We start from the raw sequence: 21,833 nt of genomic DNA, 5'->3' as shown, positions 1-21,833 counted from the left end.
TCTGCTGTATTGTCCTGAATTGTTACAGATGACAAATCAGGGGGAAGATGTGACTGATATTAAAGTGGAGGATGAAGAAGAGCGGATGATGGGCGATCCCCCGTGTAAGAGTGAGGTGGAGGAGGACATTCCAGTCCATGTCACCACAGGTATGGAGTAATGAATGGAGGAAAGGAATTGGGAGGTTTCTTCAGGTGAGGCTCCACCTCACAGCTCCCGTAAAGTAGCACTCCGGGCAGTGACCCCTGTGTTACACTGACGAGCAAAAGGGTAACAATGTTTTGAACTTTTGACTTTCAGGATCTATATCTTGCAATCCACTACATCTTCGAACATAAGACTACCATCATTTTATAGACAACGGATCAAGAAATTGAAGGAACTGTCAAGTTCAATGGAGTAAGTCTAATGATATGGGTTTGTTTCACAACCAAAGTCTTTGGCTACTTGACCAGGATCGATGGTGGTCTCAATGCTGAGCTACATGTGAGTATCCTACAAGACGAGTTACTTTGTACACTCGAGTACTATAGGTATGAAAAGGATGACATAGTGTTCCATCAAGACAACGTGTTCCATATGTCGAGGTTGGTGAAGAAATGGTTCCATGACAATGAAGTAAAGGTGCTGGATCGGCCCCCACAGTCCTCAGATCTCAACCCAATCCAACACTTGTCGGTATAGCTGAAGAAAAAGCTGTATTTGTTCCCAAATGAGTCGACCAATATGACCAACATTGGGAACGTGTAGAAGAGACCTGGGAACATATTTCTGGTGAGACATGCTTGAATCTGATCGACAGCATGCCCAGAAGTATTCAGGCAGCGCTGAAAGCCAAAAGTGGATTTACACAATACTAACAAAATAATAAAGAATCAAAGTTTAGAATTTTAGGAGGAAAACAGTAACAATGCAGTCACATGAGAAGAATCTGCAGAACTAATCATGTGCTAAATAGCTGCAAGTCCAATTTATGTACGAGATGGTCAAGATAAGTGTCTATAAAATGATGGGTGTCTCCTATCCGAAGCTGTAATGGATGGTGAGATATAGAGCCTGAAAGTCAGAAGTTCAAAACATTGTTACCCTTTTGTTTGTCAGTGTATGTGCAGTGCAGGAGCAGTGACTGCACATGGAAATCCTCTCCGAGCTCTTCTCTCCATCCTTTCATGCTCCAGGCTGGACACTCAGCTTAGCAGCAGGATTGGGGGTGCAGTGGCTGCGATGAACGGCTGCACTGATGGCCGGGGTCTGAGGAAACCACTGAAGCTTCACAATCTATGGTGATAGGGGGCCACCTGTGACACTTGTGCTCCAATCTTAACTCTGTAAATACCACGCTGTATACTGATAAAGGCCCCTGAGACATGTAGTAATGTTATAGATTACATTACTTCTACACTATAAAGACTGGAGACATCTGGTAATGGCTGTTATACCTCAGGTAGGTGTCATCAGATGCCGGGTGTTATAGATTACATTACTTCTACACTATAAAGGCTGGAGACATGTAGTAATGGCTGTTATACCTCAGGTAGGTGTCATCAGATGCCGGGTGTTATAGATTACAGTACTTCTACACTATAAAGACTGGAGACATGTAGTAATGGCTGTTATACCTCAGGTAGGTGTCATCAGATGCCGGGTGTTATAGATGACATTACTTCTACACTATAAAGACTGGAGACATGTAGTAATGGCTGTTATACCTCAGGTAGGTGTCATCAGATGCCGGGTGTTATAGATGACATTACTTCTACACTATAAAGGCTGGAGACATGTAGTAATGACTGTTATACCTCAGGTAGGTGTCATCAGATGCCGGGTGTTATAGATGACATTACTTCTACACTATAAAGGCTGGAGACATGTAGTAATGGCTGTTATACCTCAGGTAGGTGACATCAGATGCTGGGTGTTATAGATGACATTACTTCTACACTATAAAGGCTGGAGACATGTAGTAATGACTGTTATACCTCAGGTAGGTGTCATCAGATGCCGGGTGTTATAGATGACATTACTTCTACACTATAAAGACTGGAGACATGTAGTAATGGCTGTTATACCTCAGGTAGGTGTCATCAGATACTGGGTGTTATAGATGACATTACTTCTACACTATAAAGACTGGAGACATGTAGTAATGACTGTTATACCTCAGGTAGGTGTCATCAGATGCCGGGTATTATAGATGACATTACTTCTACACTATAAAGACTGGAGACATGTGGTAATGGCTGTTATACCTCAGGTAGGTGTCATCAGATGCCGGGTGTTATAGATGACATTACTTCTACACTATAAAGACTGGAGACATGTAGTAATGGCTGTTATACCTCAGGTAGGTGTCATCAGATGCCGGGTGTTATAGATGACATTACTTCTACACTATAAAGACTGGAGACATGTAGTAATGGCTGTTATACCTCAGGTAGGTGTCATCAGATACTGGGTGTTATAGATGACATTACTTCTACACTATAAAGACTGGAGACATGTAGTAATGACTGTTATACCTCAGGTAGGTGTCATCAGATGCCGGGTATTATAGATGACATTACTTCTACACTATAAAGGCTGGAGACATGTAGTAATGGCTGTTATACCTCAGGTAGGTGTCATCAGATGCCGGGTGTTATAGATGACATTACTTCTACACTATAAAGGCTGGAGACATGTAGTAATGGCTGTTATACCTCAGGTAGGTGTCATCAGATGCCCGGTGTTATAGATGACATTACTATTACACTATAAAGGCTGGAGACATGTAGTAACGGCTGTTATACCTCAGGTAGGTGTCATCAGATGCCAGGTGTTATAGATTACATTACTTCTACACTATAAAGACTGGAGACATGTAGTAATGGCTGTTATACCTCAGGTAGGTGTCATCAGATACTGGGTGTTATAGATGACATTACTTCTACACTATAAAGACTGGAGACATGTAGTAATGACTGTTATACCTCAGATAGGTGTCATCAGATGCCGGGTGTTATAGATGACATTATTACTTCTACACTATAAAGACTGGAGACATGTAGTAATGGCTGTTATACCTCAGGTAGGTGTCATCAGATGCCGGGTGTTATAGATGACATTACTACTGCACTATAAAGACTGGAGACATGGAGTAATGGCTGTTATACCTCAGGTAGGTATCATCAGATACCGGGTGTTATAGATGACATTACTTCTACACCATAAAGGTCGGAGACATGTAGTAATGGCTGTTATACCTCAGGTAGGTGTCATCAGATGCCGGGTGTTATAGATGACATTACTTCTACACTATAAAGACTGGAGACATGTAGTAATAGCTGTTATACCTCAGGTAGGTGTCATCAGATGCCGGGTGTTATAGATGACATTACTTCTACACTATAAAGACTGGAGACATGTAGTACTGACTGTTATACCTCAGGTAGGTGTCATCAGATGCCGGGTGTTATAGATTACATTACTACTACACTATAAAGCCCCCGAGACATGTAGTAATGGCTGTTATACCTCAGGTAGGTGTCATCAGATGCCGGGTGTTATAGATGACATTACTACTACACTATAAAGGCTCGAGACATGTAGTAATGGCTGTTATACCTCAGGTAGGTGTCATCAGATGCCGGGTGTTATAGATTACATTACTACTACACTATAAAGGCTGGAGACATGTAGTAATGGCTGTTATACCTCAGGTGTCATCAGATGCCGGGTGTCATAGATGACATTACTACTACACTATAAAGACTGGAGACATGTAGTAATGGCTGTTATACCTCAGGTAGGTGTCATCAGATGCCGGGTGTTATAGATGACATTATTACTTCTACACTATAAAGACTGGAGACATGTAGTAATGGCTGTTATACCTCAGGTAGGTGTCATCAGATGCCGGGTGTTATAGATGACATTACTTCTACACTATAAAGGCTGGAGACATGTAGTAATGGCTGTTATACCTCAGGTAGGTGACATCAGATGCCGGGTGTTATAGATTACATTACTTCTACACTATAAAGGCTGGAGACATGTAGTAATGGCTGTTATACCTCAGGTAGGTGACATCAGATGCCGGGTGTTATAGATTACATTACTACTACACTATAAAGGCTGGAGACATGTAGTAATGGCTGTTATACCTCAGGTAGGTGTCATCAGATGCCGGGTGTTATAGATGACATTACTTCCACACTATAAAGACTAGAGACATGTAGTAATGGCTGTTATACCTCAGGTAGGTGTCATCAGATGCCGGGTGTTATAGATGACATTACTACTACACTATAAAGGCTGGAGACATGGAGTAATGGCTGTTATACCTCAGGTAGGTCTCATCAGATGCCCGGTGTCATAGATGACATTACTACTACACTATAAAGGTGCAACTAGCCGGTAATTGAATTCAATGCCCTAGGTCTCGCTTAAAGTTTAAATCACCCCCTTTCCGTATAATAAAAAAATAAATACATAAGTAACAAAAAATATAAACATCTTGGGTATCACCGCGACCGAAAACACCCGTGCTATTAAAATATATAAATATTTTTTCAATATGGTGAATGGCGTAATGGAAAAAAGGGTCAAAATTGCCAATTTGCAATTTTTTCACTGCTTCTCTTACACCATAAAATGTGATCAAAAAGTCACAGGCACTCCAAAATGGTATCAATAAAAACTAGATTGTCCCGCAAAAATCATGTTAATGCTCAGTGTCTCTGCTGTCCGGAACGGGGCTTGGCTCTTTCACGCAGCAGATTACCCGCACGGCATCCGCTCGTGTGAAAGAGTTCTAAGGGTTGAGCTGAAGACGAAGTGTTCTACTGGTTGGAGTTGGTAAGTAGGAGTTCATTGCCGTTAGGAGGAAGTCCACAAGAGCTCTTCTAAGTGTAGCTATCTGGCCTACAGAAATTGTGATGTGCCACATACTGATGGAAGAGAAAACTGTTTCTGTAGTAGGCCCACCGCACTCTGTAGGATATACTTTCTCCAATTCATAGTCCGAACATCTTCTCTCTTTTTATGAGGTTGTCTTCAGCTGAAATCTGTGTTACCGATTTTAGCTTCCTTCCAAAATGTGATGTCCTGGATTAAATCCTGCTCCCAAAAAACTCTCTGTAGCGCACCCTAGGATTCTGTAGAGCATCCTTGTCGGCCAATGATTGGTTGAGAGCTTCTTTCAGGATTCTGTAGTTCAGGCAATACATAACACTTCCCTGGAAAAGTGACAAGAGGAAAAGAAAACAAACCATCTCACACCACCAGCTGTAATGCGATACAAAACACTCAGCCTTTTAACCCCAGACGACCAATGCCATACATATACGTCACGTATACAACTTCAGATGCTATCTAAAGGCTGAAAACACAAAAATGCTGTGCTTCCATTTCTATGGAGTCTGCCTATGGCAGAGCTAAATAGGAGTACAGTGAAATCCTCATTGTATTGGAGCCTATGAGAGAAGCGCTTTAATGACTGCATGTTCTAGTGTAAAAAAAAAAAAAGTTTTGAAAAATCAAAAAAAATATAACAATTCAAATCACCCCCCCCTCCCAAAAATTACAATAAACGAAAAAGTAAACCGCATAGGCATCGCCATATATGAAAACTCCCGTACTATACAAGTATTTATCCTATATGGCAAACAGCGTAACAGACAAAAACATCAAAATCGCCTAGTAGCCATTTTTCTTTGCTTCCACCTCCCTCAAAAAATGTAATAAAAAGTGATCAAAAAGTCATACACATGCCAGAATAATATAAATAAAAACTACAGATTGCCAACAAAAAATGAGCCTTTTCACAGCTCCATAGACATAACTGTAATAAAGTTATAGGGGTCAGAATATGGGAATGAAAAGAAAAAAAATGTTTTTTAAAGCTTTTTATTTTCAGTAGAAAAACTATACGAATGTGGCATCGCTGTAATCGTACTGACCCGGAGAATGAAGAGAACAGGACAGTTTTATCTCATAGGGAACGCTGTAAAAACAAAACCCATAAAACTATATAAATGTGGTATCACTGTAATCGTACTGACCCGGAGAATGAAGAGAACAGGTCAGTTTTATCTCTTAGGGAACAATGTAAAAACAAAACCCATAAAACTATATAAATGTGGTATCACTGTAATCGTACTGACCCGGAGAATGAAGAGAACAGGTCAGTTTTATCTCATAGGGAACGCTGTAAAAACAAAACCCATAAAACGATATAAATGTGGTATCACTGTAATCGTACTGACCCGGAGAATGAAGAGAACAGATCAGTTTTATCTCATAGGGAACGCTGTAAATACAAAACCTATAAAACTATATAAATGTGGTATCACTGTAATCTTACTGACCTGGAGAATGAAGAGAACAGGTCAGTTTTATCTCATAGGGAACACTGTAAAAACAAAACCCATAAAACTATATAAATGTGGTATCACTGTAATCGTACTGACCCGGAGAATGAAGAGAACAGGTCAGTTTTATCTCATAGGGAACGCTGTAAAAACACAACCCATAAAACTATATAAATGTGGTATCGCTGTAATCGTACTGACCCGGAGAATGAAGAGAACAGGTCAGTTTTATCTCATAGGGAACGCTGTAAAAACACAACCCATAAAACTATATAAATGTGGTATCGCTGTAATCGTACTGACCCGGAGAATGAAGAGAACAGGTCAGTTTTATCTCATAGGGAACACTGTAAAAACAAAACCCATAAAACTATATAAATGTGGTATCACTGTAATCGTACTGACCTGGAGAATGAAGAGAACAGGTCAGTTTTATCTCATGGGGAACGCTGTAAAAACAAAACCCATAAAACTATATAAATGTGGTATCACTGTAATCGTACTGACCCGGAGAATGAAGAGAACAGGTCAGTTTTATCTCATAGGGAACGCTGTAAAAACACAACCCATAAAACTATATAAATGTGGTATCGCTGTAATCGTACTGACCCGGAGAATGAAGAGAACAGGTCAGTTTTATCTCATAGGGAACACTGTAAAAACAAAACCCATAAAACTATATAAATGTGGTATCACTGTAATCGTACTGACCTGGAGAATGAAGAGAACAGGTCAGTTTTATCTCATGGGGAACGCTGTAAAAACAAAACCCATAAAACTATATAAATGTGGTATCACTGTAATCGTACTGACCTGGAGAATGAAGAGAACAGGTCAGTTTTATCTCATGGGGAACACTGTAAAAACAAAACCCATAAAACTATATAAATGTGGTATTGCTGTAACCGTACTGACCCGGAGAATGAAGAGAACAGGTCAGTTTTATCTCAGGGAATGCTGTAAAAACAAAACCTGTAAGATTGTGGATTTTTTCCCCAATTCCACCTCATTTTGATTTTTTTCCATTTTTTACATTGCTTCTTATAGAAAGTACAACTTGTCCCACAGAAAAGAAGCCCTCAAGTTGCTGTGTGACCGTAAAAATAAAAAGTTATAGCTCCAGGAAATCAGGGAGTGAAAAATGGAAATGCAAAAATAAAAAATCCTCCAGGGCTGAAGGGGTTAAAAAGGTCATAAAGCTATAAAGTTAAAGGGAACCTGTCATCAACTTTATGCTAACCTCACTGAGGGCAGCATAAATTAGTGACAGAAATGCTGATTTCAGCGGTGTGTCACTCATCAGCTAAAAGTAAGTGGTTGCTGAGAACCAGCATCTTAATCATTGCAGCTCAGGCCTTGAGAAGAGTCAAATCTACCTGAGAAGAGTCCTGGTTCTTCATAATCTCCTGCTCTCCCCGACCATCTGCTGATGATTGGCAGTTCTCTCCTAGAGAGAAAGCGAGAAAACTAGGTAGAAGCCGGTCAGTCAGCAGGTGGACAGGGAGAGCAGGACTTCATGAATAACCAGGACTCTTCTCAGGTGGCCATGACTCTTATCCAGGCCCAGTCTGCCATGATTGTGATGTTGGTTCTTGGCAACCACTTACTTTTAACTTATAAATGACAGACCGCTGAAATCAACTTACCTGTCTCTACTTCATGCTACCATTAGTATGGACAGCATAAAGTTGATGACAGGTTCCCTTTAATAGCTAAATCAGCATCTTATCTGCACACTACTTTTTCCAGATGATTAACCTTTATCAGAATAGAGAAAATTGGCTTAACTAGCTGAAAGGTGTTTGTTGGGGTCTGTGGAGTACTTGCTCTCATCATGGAGAGCACCTACTATGCATGAGGAGGATTGTAGGCCAGGTGCTCTAGGTTCTGGGCAAAAAATGCACAAAATAGCATTTCTTACTTCTGTTGGAATCAGAGAGGCTTAGCTTTATTTTCCTTTAGGGAGGAAAGCTAATTTGCATATATTAGGGTTAGCAGAGTAGCATACCAGGCTTTCTCTCTCTCTCTTGAATCAAGTTTTTTCACAAATTTGTCACAAAATGAATTGCAAAAAATTCGCTCATCTCTATTATATATGTATTATTTCATTTAGAGACTAAACATTTGATTTCGCTCATAAACTTCTTAGTTCAGATGCCAATTTTTGTGGTTAAATTGAAAAAAAAAACGAATTCACCATGGTTTTTAGGGTTTTGTTTTTGCAAGCTTCACTATGGGCTAAAAATAACATAACAAGCCTATTTTGAGGGTCGGTATAATTACGACAATACCAAACTTGTAATTTTTACTTTGTTTTACTATTTCAGGAAAACAACCCTTAGAAAAAGTAAAAAATATATTTCCATATTTTAATAGTTTGGACATTTTTGCACGCAGCGTTGCCTGTTATGTGTATTTTTATCATTTATTTTTATATGTAAAATTGGGAAATTGTAATTACCGTAATATTTTTGTGTTTTTTATTTTTGTAACGACCTGCTGTGATTTTTTTGTTCTCTTAAAAATCACTTGTATCATAGACTGTAATAGAATACTATTTAAGTCTCTGGGACTTTTAGTGGCTGCCTGTCAAGCACCACCACACAGCTTGACAAGGCCCAAGGCTGTCATAGCAATGGATCGGAGCCATGTGATTTCTCACTCCTCCTCTGTCTCCTCATTGATAGCAAGCTCTTGTGATCAGGGTCTTCAATCATCTTGTGTCTCTTCTCTCCCCTTATACACTCACCTAAAGAATTATTAGGAACACCTGTTCTATTTCTCATTAATGCAATTCTCTAGTCAACCAATCACATGGCAGTTGCTTCAATGCATTTAGGGGTGTGCTCCTGGTCAAGACAATCTCCTGAACTCCAAACTGAATGTGAGAATGGGAAAGAAAGGGGATTTAAGCAATTTTGAGCGCGGCATGGTTGCTGGTGCCAGACGGGCCGGTCTGAGTATTTCACAAACTGCTCAGTTACAGGGATTTTCACGCACAACCATTTCTAGGGTTTACAAAGAATGGTGTGAAAAGGGAAAAACATCCAGTATGCGGCAGTCCTGTGGGCAAAAATGCCTTGTAGAAGAGCTGATAGAAGAGCAACGTTGACTGAAATAACCACTCGTTACAACCGAGGTAAGCAGAAAAGCATTTGTGAAGCCACAACACGCACAACCTTGAGGCGGATGGGCTACAACAGCAGAAGACCCCACCGGGTACCACTCATCTCCACTACAAATAGGAAAAAGAGGCTACAATTTGCACGAGCTCACCAAAATTGGACTGTTGAAGACTGGAAAAATGTTGCCTGGTCTGATGAGTCTCGATTTCTGTTGAGACATTCAAATGGTAGAGTCCGAATTTGGCGTAAACAGAATGAGAACATGTATCCATCCTCCGATGGCTACTTCCAGCAGGATAATGCACCATGTCACAAAGCTCGAATCATTTCAAAATGGTTTCTTGAACATGACAATGAGTTCACTGTACTAAAATGGCCCCACAGTCACCAGATCTCAACCCAATAGAGCATCTTTGGGAAGTGGTGGAACGGGAGCTTCGTGCCCTGGATGTGCATCCCTCAAATCTCCATCAACTGCAAGATGCTATCCTATCAATATGGGCCAACATTTCTAAAGAATGCTATCAGCACCTTGTTTAATCAATGCCACGTAGAATTAAGGCAGTTCTGAAGGCAAAAGGGGGTCCAACACCGTATTAGTATGGTGTTCCTAATAATTCTTTAGGTGAGTGTATATTGTAAGCTATATGTGCTTCCACCTGAGAATTGATATTCCTGTCTCTCGATACTACTCCCATCATCTCATCATCACATGTAATAATCTCTCCTGTCCCTGTGTGTTACCTACAGACGGACTCATACAAAAAAATCCCCCCGAGAGATGTCCCCGTCCTCTGTATTCTCAGGACTGTCCAGAGGAGAAGCTCCCAGAGAACCATCAGGTAGATGGAGCTGAAGTCTCCCCAGAATCTGACCAGAAAGGGATTGAACCAAAGACCATTTTACATTTCTCTTCTTCAGGAGGAAAATCTGATGGATATTAAGGCTGAGGTTAAAGATGAAGCAAAAGAGGAGATGGATTTATGGGGCGATCAGGAGAGTAAGGAGGGGGGCTGTCATGGGTCACCTGAATACTACTCCCATCATCTCATCATCACATGTAGTAATCTCTCCTGTCCCTGTGTGTTTCCTACAGATGGACTCCTAGAAGGAAATCCCCCCGAGAGATGTCCCCGTCCTCTGTATTCCCAGGACTGTCCAGAGGAGAAGCTCCCAGAGAACCATCAGGTAGATGGAGCTGAGCCCTATACACATCTATATAGGGGGGTCCTGCAGTCATAGATGGTGGGGGTCTCTTATGTGGACCTGTTAGATTTCCCACCTGTCTGCTGTATTGTACTGAATTGTTACAGATGACAAATCAGGGGGAAGATGTGACTGATATTAAAGTGGAGGATGCAGAAGAGCGGATGATGGGCGATCCCCCGTGTAAGAGTGAGGTGGAGGAGGACATTCCAGTCCATGTGACCACAGGTATGGAATAATGAATGGAGGAAGGGAATTGGGAGGTTTCTTCAGGTGAGGCTCCACCTTAGAGCTCCAATAAAGTAGTACTCCGGGCAGTGACCCCTGTGTTATGTGAAGGAGCGGAGGGAGTTGTGACTGCTTATAGTGTTATATTGGCGGCCCATGCCTGCCGCCACTCCACTCCTGTTTTTCTTCCAGCGGCCGCGGCCCGGCAATCTTCTTTAGCCTTATTGCGGCAGGTCCAGCTGCATTCTCATCTCCTATTGTAGGCCACAGCCTGTTCTTGCCAGCAAGGCATTTCCCAGGTCAGCACTCCCTGTGGCTGTTAAAAAGGCCAGCTCCTTTACCCCCTACTCATGAATACTTAAGGCAACTTCCCCTATGAAAAATGTCTTATTCATCCATTCCTTAGGTGATTACCGGTGTGCTTTGTGTCCTTATTATGTTGCATAAGCCAGTGTCTGGTCAGCTTGAGCTTATGGACACTGTCCCTACCATCGCCTGTAAATTGTTTTCACACACCTTAGAAACCATTCTTCCCTCGATGATCCCTAGGTATCTGGGCCCTAAGGCAGTAAAATAGCCTCAAATCATGACACCCCTCTACCATGCTTCACAGTTGGGATGGGTGTTGGTGTGCAGTGTGCTTTATTCCTCCATAGTATAGTTAGTTGTGTTAGATAGAATACTCTGAATTCTTAGTGGAATGGACCCAACAAGGTGCTGGAACCTTTATTACTGATTCTGATTCATGACCTCATTCTGTCTGTTCCACTTCATCCTAAGTCCCCAAAAATGAGATCTGGTTCTTATGTGGCCATTAGGCTATACAGACCTCATGGCTTGTTATCTTGTTCCAGGTGGAGGACTGGTCACCACTCCTGACGTGTTCCCTTAAAATAATGATTCTGAAGCATCTGTTCATAAAACTATGTTGTTCCTTTCCTCTGTTATTGCTTCCATAGCCCCCCCCCTCAAAATGGTAAAACCCAGTTGCAGATTCATTAATAAACTTCTAGCAGAACAACCTAGAGTTATATCAGAAGACACTCCCGAAACATGATTGAATGGGGAATAAAATTAGTAAGACAGGGCAGGAGTGCTGACAGGCCCTCTTTAAGTTAATGTCCTTCCAGTCTTACCTTTCCACACATTCTGACATTGGTCATGAAGAAAAATAACTGCACCTGAGGAGTAAGGAAACCTTATGATATATAGCGAGTATCGTATACGGGTGTAATTAATCGCAGTAGGACTCATGCCCACTACTTGCTGGGCATTGTACAATTGTCTTGGCAACTTCACCACCCTGTGTGCAAGAGAGTCAGACCAGGTGGGACAGTAACATTGGAGGGACACTATAAAGTGATGGCCAAGTTGCATTGATGAGCTGAATATATTGGTAGAGGACAGTCCTGGTTACCAGACAAGGTTTCGATGCTTATTAGATTTTTGAGTTGTATCAGGTCTGGGCTTATGTAATAAAGGTGATCACTGAGTGTAGAGCAAAATCCTGGACACTATCACTGATACATGTTATAGAAAGGAAGGACGTCTTCCTGCAAAGTCCACTTCTGGATTTAGAAGAACTGTATTTGTGTTTCTAGACCATTATGGATGTTATAAATTTGTCTAGTGTGTTTTAAAAAACATTCACAAAATTCACTTTTAATCCTCACAGAAAATCTCAGTAGGAACTCTGAGAATGATAAAGTAGAAGATGAAGATCTCATGCAGTGCTCGTCACAAGAAAACCTCATTACCAGAAATGTGCATCCTGGACTTCATAATACAGATCTGTCACATTATCCGGCTAAGTGTGAGGAATCTGTTCCTGACCAATCACAGAATGGTGCCACAAGTACAGATCAGAAAGAGGAAACACGTTTTCAGTGCTGGGAATGTGGAAAACAGTTTCCATACCGCTCAGGTCTTCTTATGCACAGAAGAATTCACACAGAAGCAAAACTGTACTCCTGTTCAGAATGTGGGAAACGTTTCGCAGACAAACCAAGGCTTGTTGCCCATGAGAAAATTCACTCAATGGAGAAGCCATATTCGTGTTCAGAATGTGGGAAATGTTTTGCAAATACATCATATCTTGTTATACATGAGAGAACTCACACAGGAGAGAGGCCGTATCCATGTTTAGAATGTGGGAAAGGTTTCACAACAAAATCGCAACTTGTGATACATGAGAGAATTCACACAGGGGAGAAGCCATATTCATGTTCATTATGTGGGAAATGTTTTACAAATAAATCAAATCTTGGTACACATGAGAGATATCACACGGGAGAGAAGCCGTATTCATGTTTAGAATGTGGTAAATGCTTTGCAGTGAAAGCAAGTCTTTCTGTACATCAGAAAACTCACACAGGAGAGAAGCCATACCCATGTTCTGAATGTGGGAAATGTTTTCCTGATAAACCACAACTTGCTAAACATATGAGAGTTCACACAGGAGAGAAGCCGTATTCATGTTCAGATTGTGGGAAGAATTATTCAGATAGAGCAAGTTTTGTTAGACATCAGAGAATGCATAGAGGAGAAAAGCCATATTCATGTTTAGAATGTGGGAAACGTTTTACAGACAGACAAGTTCTTGTTAGACACGAGAAAGGTCATAAAAAGGAGAAACCATATTCATGTTCAGAATGTGGGAAATGTTTTGCAGCTAGAGTAAATTTTTTTATACATCAGAGAAGTCACACGGGAGAGAAACCATATTCATGTTCAGAATGTGATAAATCTTTTGCGGTTAAATCATCTCTTCTTGTACATGAGAGAATTCACACAGGAGAGAAGCCGTATTCCTGTTCAGAATGTGGGAAACGTTTTGCAAGGCATTCAGGTTATTCTGCACATCAAAAAACTCACACAAGAGAGAAGCCGTATTCCTGTTCAGAATGTGGGAAGAGTTTTGCAGATAAGTTAGATCATTCTGCACATATGGAAACTCACACGGGATAGAAGCCATACAGGCTTCCTGAATGTGGGAAATGTTTTACAGATAAATCACAACTTGTTAGACACAAGACATGTCACACTGGAGAGAAGCTATATTTATGTTCAGAATGTGGGAAATGTTTCACAAATAAGTAAAATTTGGTTATACATGAGAACATGAGAAAAATCACAAAGAGAAGGTGTCTTCATGTTTAGAATGTGGAAGATATTGTTTAGGTAAATCCAGTCTTGTTAGACGTGAGAGAAGTCACACAGGAGAGAGGCCGTATTCATGTTCAGAATGTGAGAAATGTTTTGTTTCTACAGCTAGTCTTCGGCATCATCAGAGAAGTCTTACTCAAATTTTGAAACACACAGAGAAGGAACTGTATTCTTGTATTGAATGTGGCAAATGTAATAAGTGCAACAAATATGTTTAACCCATCAGGTTATTCACAGACAGTATGCAGCCAATAAGAATTGGAGTGTTTTTTCTGAGGTAAAATTACCCTGGCAATTACAAACACCCAAATTTATATTTACCTGAGATCAACAGTGGTCAGGATCCATGGAGGAAGAGCATTGTGGGTATGAGGAAGAAAAGAAGAGCCGTATATACTGTCAGCGCAGTAACGAAGAACCTTCCTTCTTACTGTATTCCCTCCACAAACACTTCAGGAGAATCCAGAGGAAGGACACAACATGGATCTTGTATTGTTTTTTTTAACATAATAAGAAATCAATGGTTTCTTTTTATTCAAGTTGTAAATAAAGGTAATGAAATAAAAGAAAAAAATGAGTTTATGATTGGTGTCACCTTTATTCTGGGTCTGGTCTCTGATACCCAATAACTTAGTCGATATGGTTGAAAAAAGACTCAGATCCATCTGGTCAAACCTATAATCCTACAGTGTTGATCCAGAGGAAGAGAAAAACCCCACTTTAGAAGAAAAATTATTTCCCGACTCCAATTACTGTATGACAACCAGAACAAAATCTCTGGATCATCCTCCCATCTCCTGAAATCTAGTGTCCATAATCTGCAATATTTTTACATTCAGGAAAGATAACTGATCCGAAGTTCAATTCGCTCAGGCCGATTTATTACCAGCCACACGGCACCTTCGTGGAGGTGGAAGTGCTTGTTATGGGCAAAATGTGTGTAAGAATTGTGTAAAGCCCCCCATGTGCTGTACAGAATAACGACCGTCGGCCCACCCTGCACACACAAGCACTACGCTCCCCAACATTGGCACTAGAAATACTTTTTGCCAATAGCCCCCACCAGAAGTCAGCACGAGAAGCAGACAGTCCACTGAGTGGATGAGAGCAGCGCTGCAGTAATCAGTTTCCTCCACTACACAGAATAGGAGAGTCAAGTTTATTGTGGCCCTGAATAGTGTTGGAACGCAACCGTGCGATCTCCCCCACCGGAAGTTTGAGTTTGCTAATATTTTTAATAATCATTATTTTATATATTTTATATTTTCTTTTATCTACCCGGGGAAACTCTTAATTCACCCATCATATATTTGACAAACCCATTATTTCTATTAAACATTCACGTGCTTTCCAGCGGTAGAACGCATCTCTGGTACCAGAAGTCACGTGGACGGAAGTTGCGGAGAAACGTTTGGAAAACATCACAATCAAATGGTGCTATATACAGTAAGTGTAAGTTTTATCGATGTCTGTATTGTATTTGCTCCCGGCCTTACTGGCATTAATCCTGCAGTCGGTCACATTCTAGTGGGGTCTGGCTGATCCTTTGGTCTAGTGGGTTGCTGCCTTGGTTTCCATTGCCTGAACCTTCTTTAACCACCTCCGGACCGCCTAACGCAGGATCGCGTTCCGGAGGTGGCAGCCCTGCGCACAGTCACGCATATACGCGTCATCTCGCGAGACGCGAGATTTCCTGTGAACGCGCGCACACAGGCGCGCGCGCTCACAGGAACGGAAGGTAAGAGAGTTGATCTCCAGCCTGCCAGCGGCGATCGTTCGCTGGCAGGCTGGAGATGTGTTTTTTTTAACCCCTAACAGGTATATTAGACGCTGTTTTTATAACAGCGTCTAATATACCTGCTACCTGGTCCTCTGGTGGTCCCCTTTGTTTGGATCGACCACCAGAGGACACAGGTAGCTCAGTAAAGTAGCACCAAGCACCACTACACTACACTACACCCCCCCCCCCGTCACTTATTAACCCCTTATTAGTCCCTGATCACCCCTAATCACCCCTGATCACCCCATATAGACTCCCTGATCACCCCCCTGTCATTGATTACCCCCCTGTCATTGATCAACCCCCTGTAAAGCTCCATTCAGACGTCCGCATGATTTTTACGGATCCACTGATAGATGGATCGGATCCGCAAAACGCATCCGGACGTCTGAATGAAGCCTTACAGGGGCGTGATCAATGACTGTGGTGATCACCCCATATAGACTCCCTGATCACCCCCCTGTCATTGATTACCCCCCTGTCATTGATTACCCCCCTGTAAAGCTCCATTCAGACGTCCGCATGATTTTTACGGATCCACTGATAGATGGATCGGATCCGCAAAACGCATCCGGACGTCTGAATGAAGCCTTACAGGGGCATGATCAATGACTGTGGTGATCACCCCATATAGACTCCCTGATCACCCCCCTGTAAAGCTCCATTCAGATGTCCGCATGATTTTTACGGATGCACTGATACATGGATCGGATCCGCAAAACGCATCCGGTCGTCTGAATGAAGCCTTACAGGGGCATGATCAATGACTGTGGTGATCACCCCCCTGTCATTGATTACCCCCCTGTAAAGCTCCATTCAGATGTCCGCATGATTTTTACGGATGCACTGATAGATGGATCGGATCCGCAAAACGCATCCGGACGTCTGAATGAAGCCTTACAGGGGCGTGATCAATGACTGTGGTGATCACCCCATATAGACTCCCTGATCACCCCCCTGTCATTGATTACCCCCCTGTAAAGCTCCATTCAGACGTCCGCATGATTTTTACGGATGCACTGATAGATGGATCGGATCCGCAAAACGCATCCGGACGTCTGAATGAAGCCTTACAGGGGCGTGATCAATGACTGTGGTGATCACCCCATATAGACTCCCTGATCACCCCCCTGTCATTGATTACCCCCCTGTCATTGATTACCCCCCTGTAAAGCTCCATTCAGATGTCCGCATGATTTTTACGGATGCACTGATAGATGGATCGGATCCGCAAAACGCATCCGGACGTCTGAATGAAGCCTTACACGGGCGTGATCAATGACTGTGGTTATCACCCCATATAGACTCCCTGATCACCCCCCTGTCATTGATCACCCCCCTGTCATTGATCACCCCCCTGTCATTGATCAACCCCCCTGTCATTGATCAACCCCCCTGTCATTGATCACCCCTCTGTAAGGCTCCATTCAGATATTTTTTTGGCCCAAGTTAGCGGAATTTTTTTTTTTTTTTTTCTTACAAAGTCTCATATTCCACTAACTTGTGTCAAAAAATAAAATCTCACATGAACTCACCATACCCCTCACGGAATCCAAATGCGTAAAATTTTTTAGACATTTATATTCCAGACTTCTTCTCACGCTTTAGGGCCCCTAGAATGCCAGGGCAGTATAAATACCCCACATGTGACCCCATTTCGGAAAGAAGACACCCCCAGGTATTCCGTGAGGGGCATATTGAGTCCATGAAAGATTGAAATTTTTGTCCCAAGTTAGCGGAACGGGAGACTTTGTGAGAAAAAAATAAAAAATATCAATTTCCGCTAACTTGTGCCAAAAAAAAAAAATTTCTATGAACTCGCCATGCCCCTCATTGAATACCTTGGGGTGTCTTCTTTCCAAAATGGGGTCACACGTGGGGTATTTATACTGCCCTGGCATTCTAGGGGCCCCAAAGCGTGAGAAGAAGTCTGGTATCCAAATGTCTAAAAATGCCCTCCTAAAAGGAATTTGGGCACCTTTGCCCACCTAGGCTGCAAAAAAGTGTCACACATGTGGTATCTCCGTATTCAGGAGACGTTGGGGAATGTGTTTTGGGGTGTCATTTTACATATACCCATGCTGGGTGAGAGAAATATCTTGGTCAAATGCCAACTTTGTATAAAAAAATGGGAAAAGTTGTCTTTTGCCAAGATATTTCTCTCACCCAGCATGGGTATATGTAAAATGACACCCCAAAACACATTCCCCAACTTCTCCTGAATACGGCGATACCACATGTGTGACACTTTTTTGCAGCCTAGGTGGGCAAAGGGGCCCATATTCCAAAGAGCACCTTTAGGATTTCACAGGTCATTTACCTACTTACCACACATTAGGGCCCCTGGAAAATGCCAGGGCAGTATAACTACCCCACAAGTGACCCCATTTTGGAAAGAAGACACCCCAAGGTATTCCGTGAGGGGCATGGCGAGTTCCTAGAATTTTTTATTTTTTGTCACAAGTTAGTGGAAAATGCTTATTTTTTTTTTTTTTTTCATACAAAGTCTCATATTCCACTAACTTGTGACAAAAAATAAAAAGTTCCATGAACTCACTATGCCCATCAGCGAATACCTTGGGGTCTCTTCTTTCCAAAATGGGGTCACTTGTGGGGTAGTTATACTGCCCTGGCATTCTAGGGGCCCAAATGTGTGGTAAGGAGTTTGAAATCAAATTCTGTAAAAAATGACCTTTGAAATCCGAAAGGTGCTCTTTTGAATATGGGCCCCTTTGCCCACCTAGGCTGCAAAAAAGTGTCACACATCTGGTATCTCCGTAATCGGGAGAAGTTGGGGAATGTGTTTTGGGGTGTCATTTTACATATACCCATGCTGGGTGAGAGAAATATCTTGGCAAAAGACAACTTTTCCCATTTTTTTATACAAAGTTGGCATTTGACCAAGATATTTATCTCACCCAGCATGGGTATATGTAAAAAGACACCCCAAAACACATTCCTCAACTTCTCCTGAGTACGGAGATACCAGATGTGTGACACTTTTTTGCAGCCTAGGGGGGCAAAGGGGCCCACATTCCAAAGAGCACCTTTCGGATTTCACAGGTCATTTACCTACTTACCACACATTTGGGCCCCTAGAATGCCAGGGCAGTATAACTACCCCACAAGTGACCCCATTTTGGAAAGAAGAGACCCCAAGGTATTCGCTGATGGGCATAGTGAGTTCATGGAAGTTTTTATTTTTTGTCACAAGTTTGTGGAATATGAGACTTTGTATGAAAAAAAAAAAAAAAAAAAAAAAAATCATCATTTTCCACTAACTTGTGACAAAAAATAAAAAATTCTAGGAACTCGCCATGCCCCTCACGGAATACCTTGGGGTGTCTTCTTTCCAAAATGGGGTCACTTGTAGGGTAGTTATACTGCCCTGGTATTCTAGGGGCCCAAATGTGTGGTAAGGAGTTTGAAATCAAATTCAGGAAAAAATGAGGAGTGAAATCCGAAAGGTGCTCTTTGGAATATGGGCCCCTTTGCCCACCTAGGCTGCAAAAAAGCGTCACACATCTGGTATCCCCGTACTCAGGAGAAGTTGAGGAATGTGTTTTGGGGTGTCTTTTTACATATACCCATACTGGGTGAGATAAATATCTTGGTCAAATGACAACTTTGTATAAAAAAATGGGAAAAGTTGTCTTTTGCCAAGATATTTCTCTCACCCAGCATGGGTATATATAAAATGACACCCCAAAACACATTCCCCACCTTCTCCTGAGTACGGAGATACCAGATGTGTGACACTTTTTTGCAGCCTAGGTGGGCAAAGGGGCCCATATTCCAAAGAGCACCTTTCGGATTTCACAGGTCATTTTTTACTGAATTTGATTTCAAACTCCTTACCACACATTTGGGCCCCTAGAATGCCAGGGCAGTATAACTACCCCACAAGTGACCCCATTTTGGAAAGAAGAGACCCCAAGGTATTCGCTGATGGGCATAGTGAGTTCATAGAACTTTTTATTTTTTGTCACAAGTTAGTGGAATATGAGACTTTGTAAGAAAAAAAAAAAAAAAAAAAAAAAATCATCATTTTCCGCTAACTTGTGACAAAAAATAAAAAGTTCTATGAACTCACTATGCCCATCAGCGAATACCTTAGGGTGTGTACTTTCAGAAATGGGGTCATTTGTGGGGTGTTTGTACTGTCTGGCCATTGTAGAACCTCAGGAAACATGACAGGTGCTCAGAAAGTCAGAGCGGCTTCAAAAAGCGGAAATTCACATTTTTGTACCATAGTTTGTAAACGCTATAACTTTTACCCAAACCATTTTTTTTTTACCCAAACATTTTTTTTTTATCAAAGACATGTAGAACTATAAATTTAGAGCAAAATTTCTATATGGATCTCGTTTTTTTTGCAAAATTTTACAACTGAAAGTGAAAAATGTCATTTTTTTGCAAAAAAATCGTTAAATTTCGATTAATAACAAAAAAAGTAAAAATGTCAGCAGCAATGAAATACCACCAAATGAAAGCTCTATTAGTGAGAAGAAAAGGAGGTAAAATTCATTTGGGTGGTAAGTTGCATGACCGAGCAATAAACGGTGAAAGTAGTGTAGGTCAGAAGTGTAAAAAGTGGCCTGGTCTTTCAGGGTGTTTAAGCACTGGGGGCTGAGGTGGTTAAAGGGTTTCTATCACTTGGTATGACATAATTATCTGTCAGACACTAGCGATCCGCTAGTGTCTGCTCTGGCCAACCATCCTACTATAATCACTTGTGGGGCAGCGGTTTTGCTAAAAAACTAACTTTTATAAATATGCTAATGAGCCTCTAGGTGCTATGTGGGCGTCATTAGCACCTAGAGGCTCCGTCTACCTTCACACACAGCCGCCGCCCAGCGCGTCCCTCCAGCCCGCCCATGTCCTCCTCCGTGTGACGCAGCGGACGAGTTCTCGCGCATGCGCCGTGCGCGGCTGTATTCGGAGCATTTGAGATCTCAGCTCGGAGCGGTCAGACATTCAATGCGCATGCGCCGAATACAGCCGCGCATGCGCATTGAATGTCTGACCGCTCCGAGCTGAGATCTCAAATGCTCCGAATACAGCCGCGCACGGCGCATGCGCGAGAACTCGTCCGCTGCGTCACACGGAGGAGGACATGGGCGGGCTGGAGGGACGCGCTGGGCGGCGGCTGTGTATGAAGGTAGACGGAGCCTCTAGGTGCTAATGACGCCCACATAGCACCTAGAGGCTCATTAGCATATTTATAAAAGTTAGTTTTTTAGCAAAACCGCTGCCCCACAAGTGATTATAGTAGGATGGTTGGCCAGAGCAGACACTAGCGGATCGCTAGTGTCTGACAGCTAATTATGTCATACCAAGTGATAGAAACCCTTTAATACCTGCCTATTCATCCGTGTTCCATTGGCACCACTTCCCATTTTGCCCCTCTTTCCCCCCCCCCCCCCCCCCCCACCACCTTCCATTCCCCACTTACCTCCATTAATTTCATCCCCTTCTCCTCCCCGTCCACTCATACTCCATTTTAGAAGAGGGCAGGATTGTTGACGGCCATAGTGCTCAGAGGGCCAGGACTGCTGTGATCCTTAGCCACTGTCTGGCTCTTCATTGACTGTTATGGTGGTTACGTATAGGGCTGCATGAGATCAGGTGGAGGAGCTGCAGCCACAGGACCCTCCTTCTCAGTGTTCAGTAGATGAGGGGGTACAGGTTATTTTGAGGAATCCCTGCGCCCACAAACATACGCATCGATTCTGCATTTACTCCTGTAGCTGTTCAGGGACATTACTGATTGCTGGGTAAACACTGTGCAGGAAACAGCCCTCATCACCCCCCGCGCCAGCCTCTGAGATAGGGGTTTATCCAGGAATTGATCATGATGACCTGTCCTCACATTAGCGGGGGTCCGAGTCCTGGCACTTCCACCAATCAGCTGTTTCAGGGAGCAGCCACACTCAACAGAGATCTGGAGAGAGCAGCAGCTCTCTAAGCACAGTGCCA

At 42.4% G+C, this 21,833-nt stretch overlaps 1 protein-coding gene across 1 annotated transcript in view; it reads left to right on the top strand.

Moving 5' to 3' along the window:
- LOC120998305 (gastrula zinc finger protein XlCGF26.1-like) overlaps positions 1-21,833 on the top strand; it is a 4,064,644-nt gene that overhangs the window by 2,356,314 nt on the left and 1,686,497 nt on the right. The window contains exons 15-16 of the mRNA XM_040428955.1: positions 10,397-10,475; positions 10,572-10,663. Coding sequence (XP_040284889.1) covers positions 10,397-10,475; positions 10,572-10,663 — 171 coding nt within the window. The remainder of the gene's footprint in view (positions 1-10,396; positions 10,476-10,571; positions 10,664-21,833) is intronic.

The sequence above is a fragment of the Bufo bufo genome, chromosome 4 (assembly GCF_905171765.1).
Source record: "Bufo bufo chromosome 4, aBufBuf1.1, whole genome shotgun sequence".
Classification (NCBI taxonomy): Eukaryota; Metazoa; Chordata; class Amphibia; order Anura; family Bufonidae; genus Bufo; species Bufo bufo.
The sequence above is the reverse complement of the archived record's forward strand: the minus strand, read 5'-3'. Positions and strand labels throughout refer to the sequence as shown.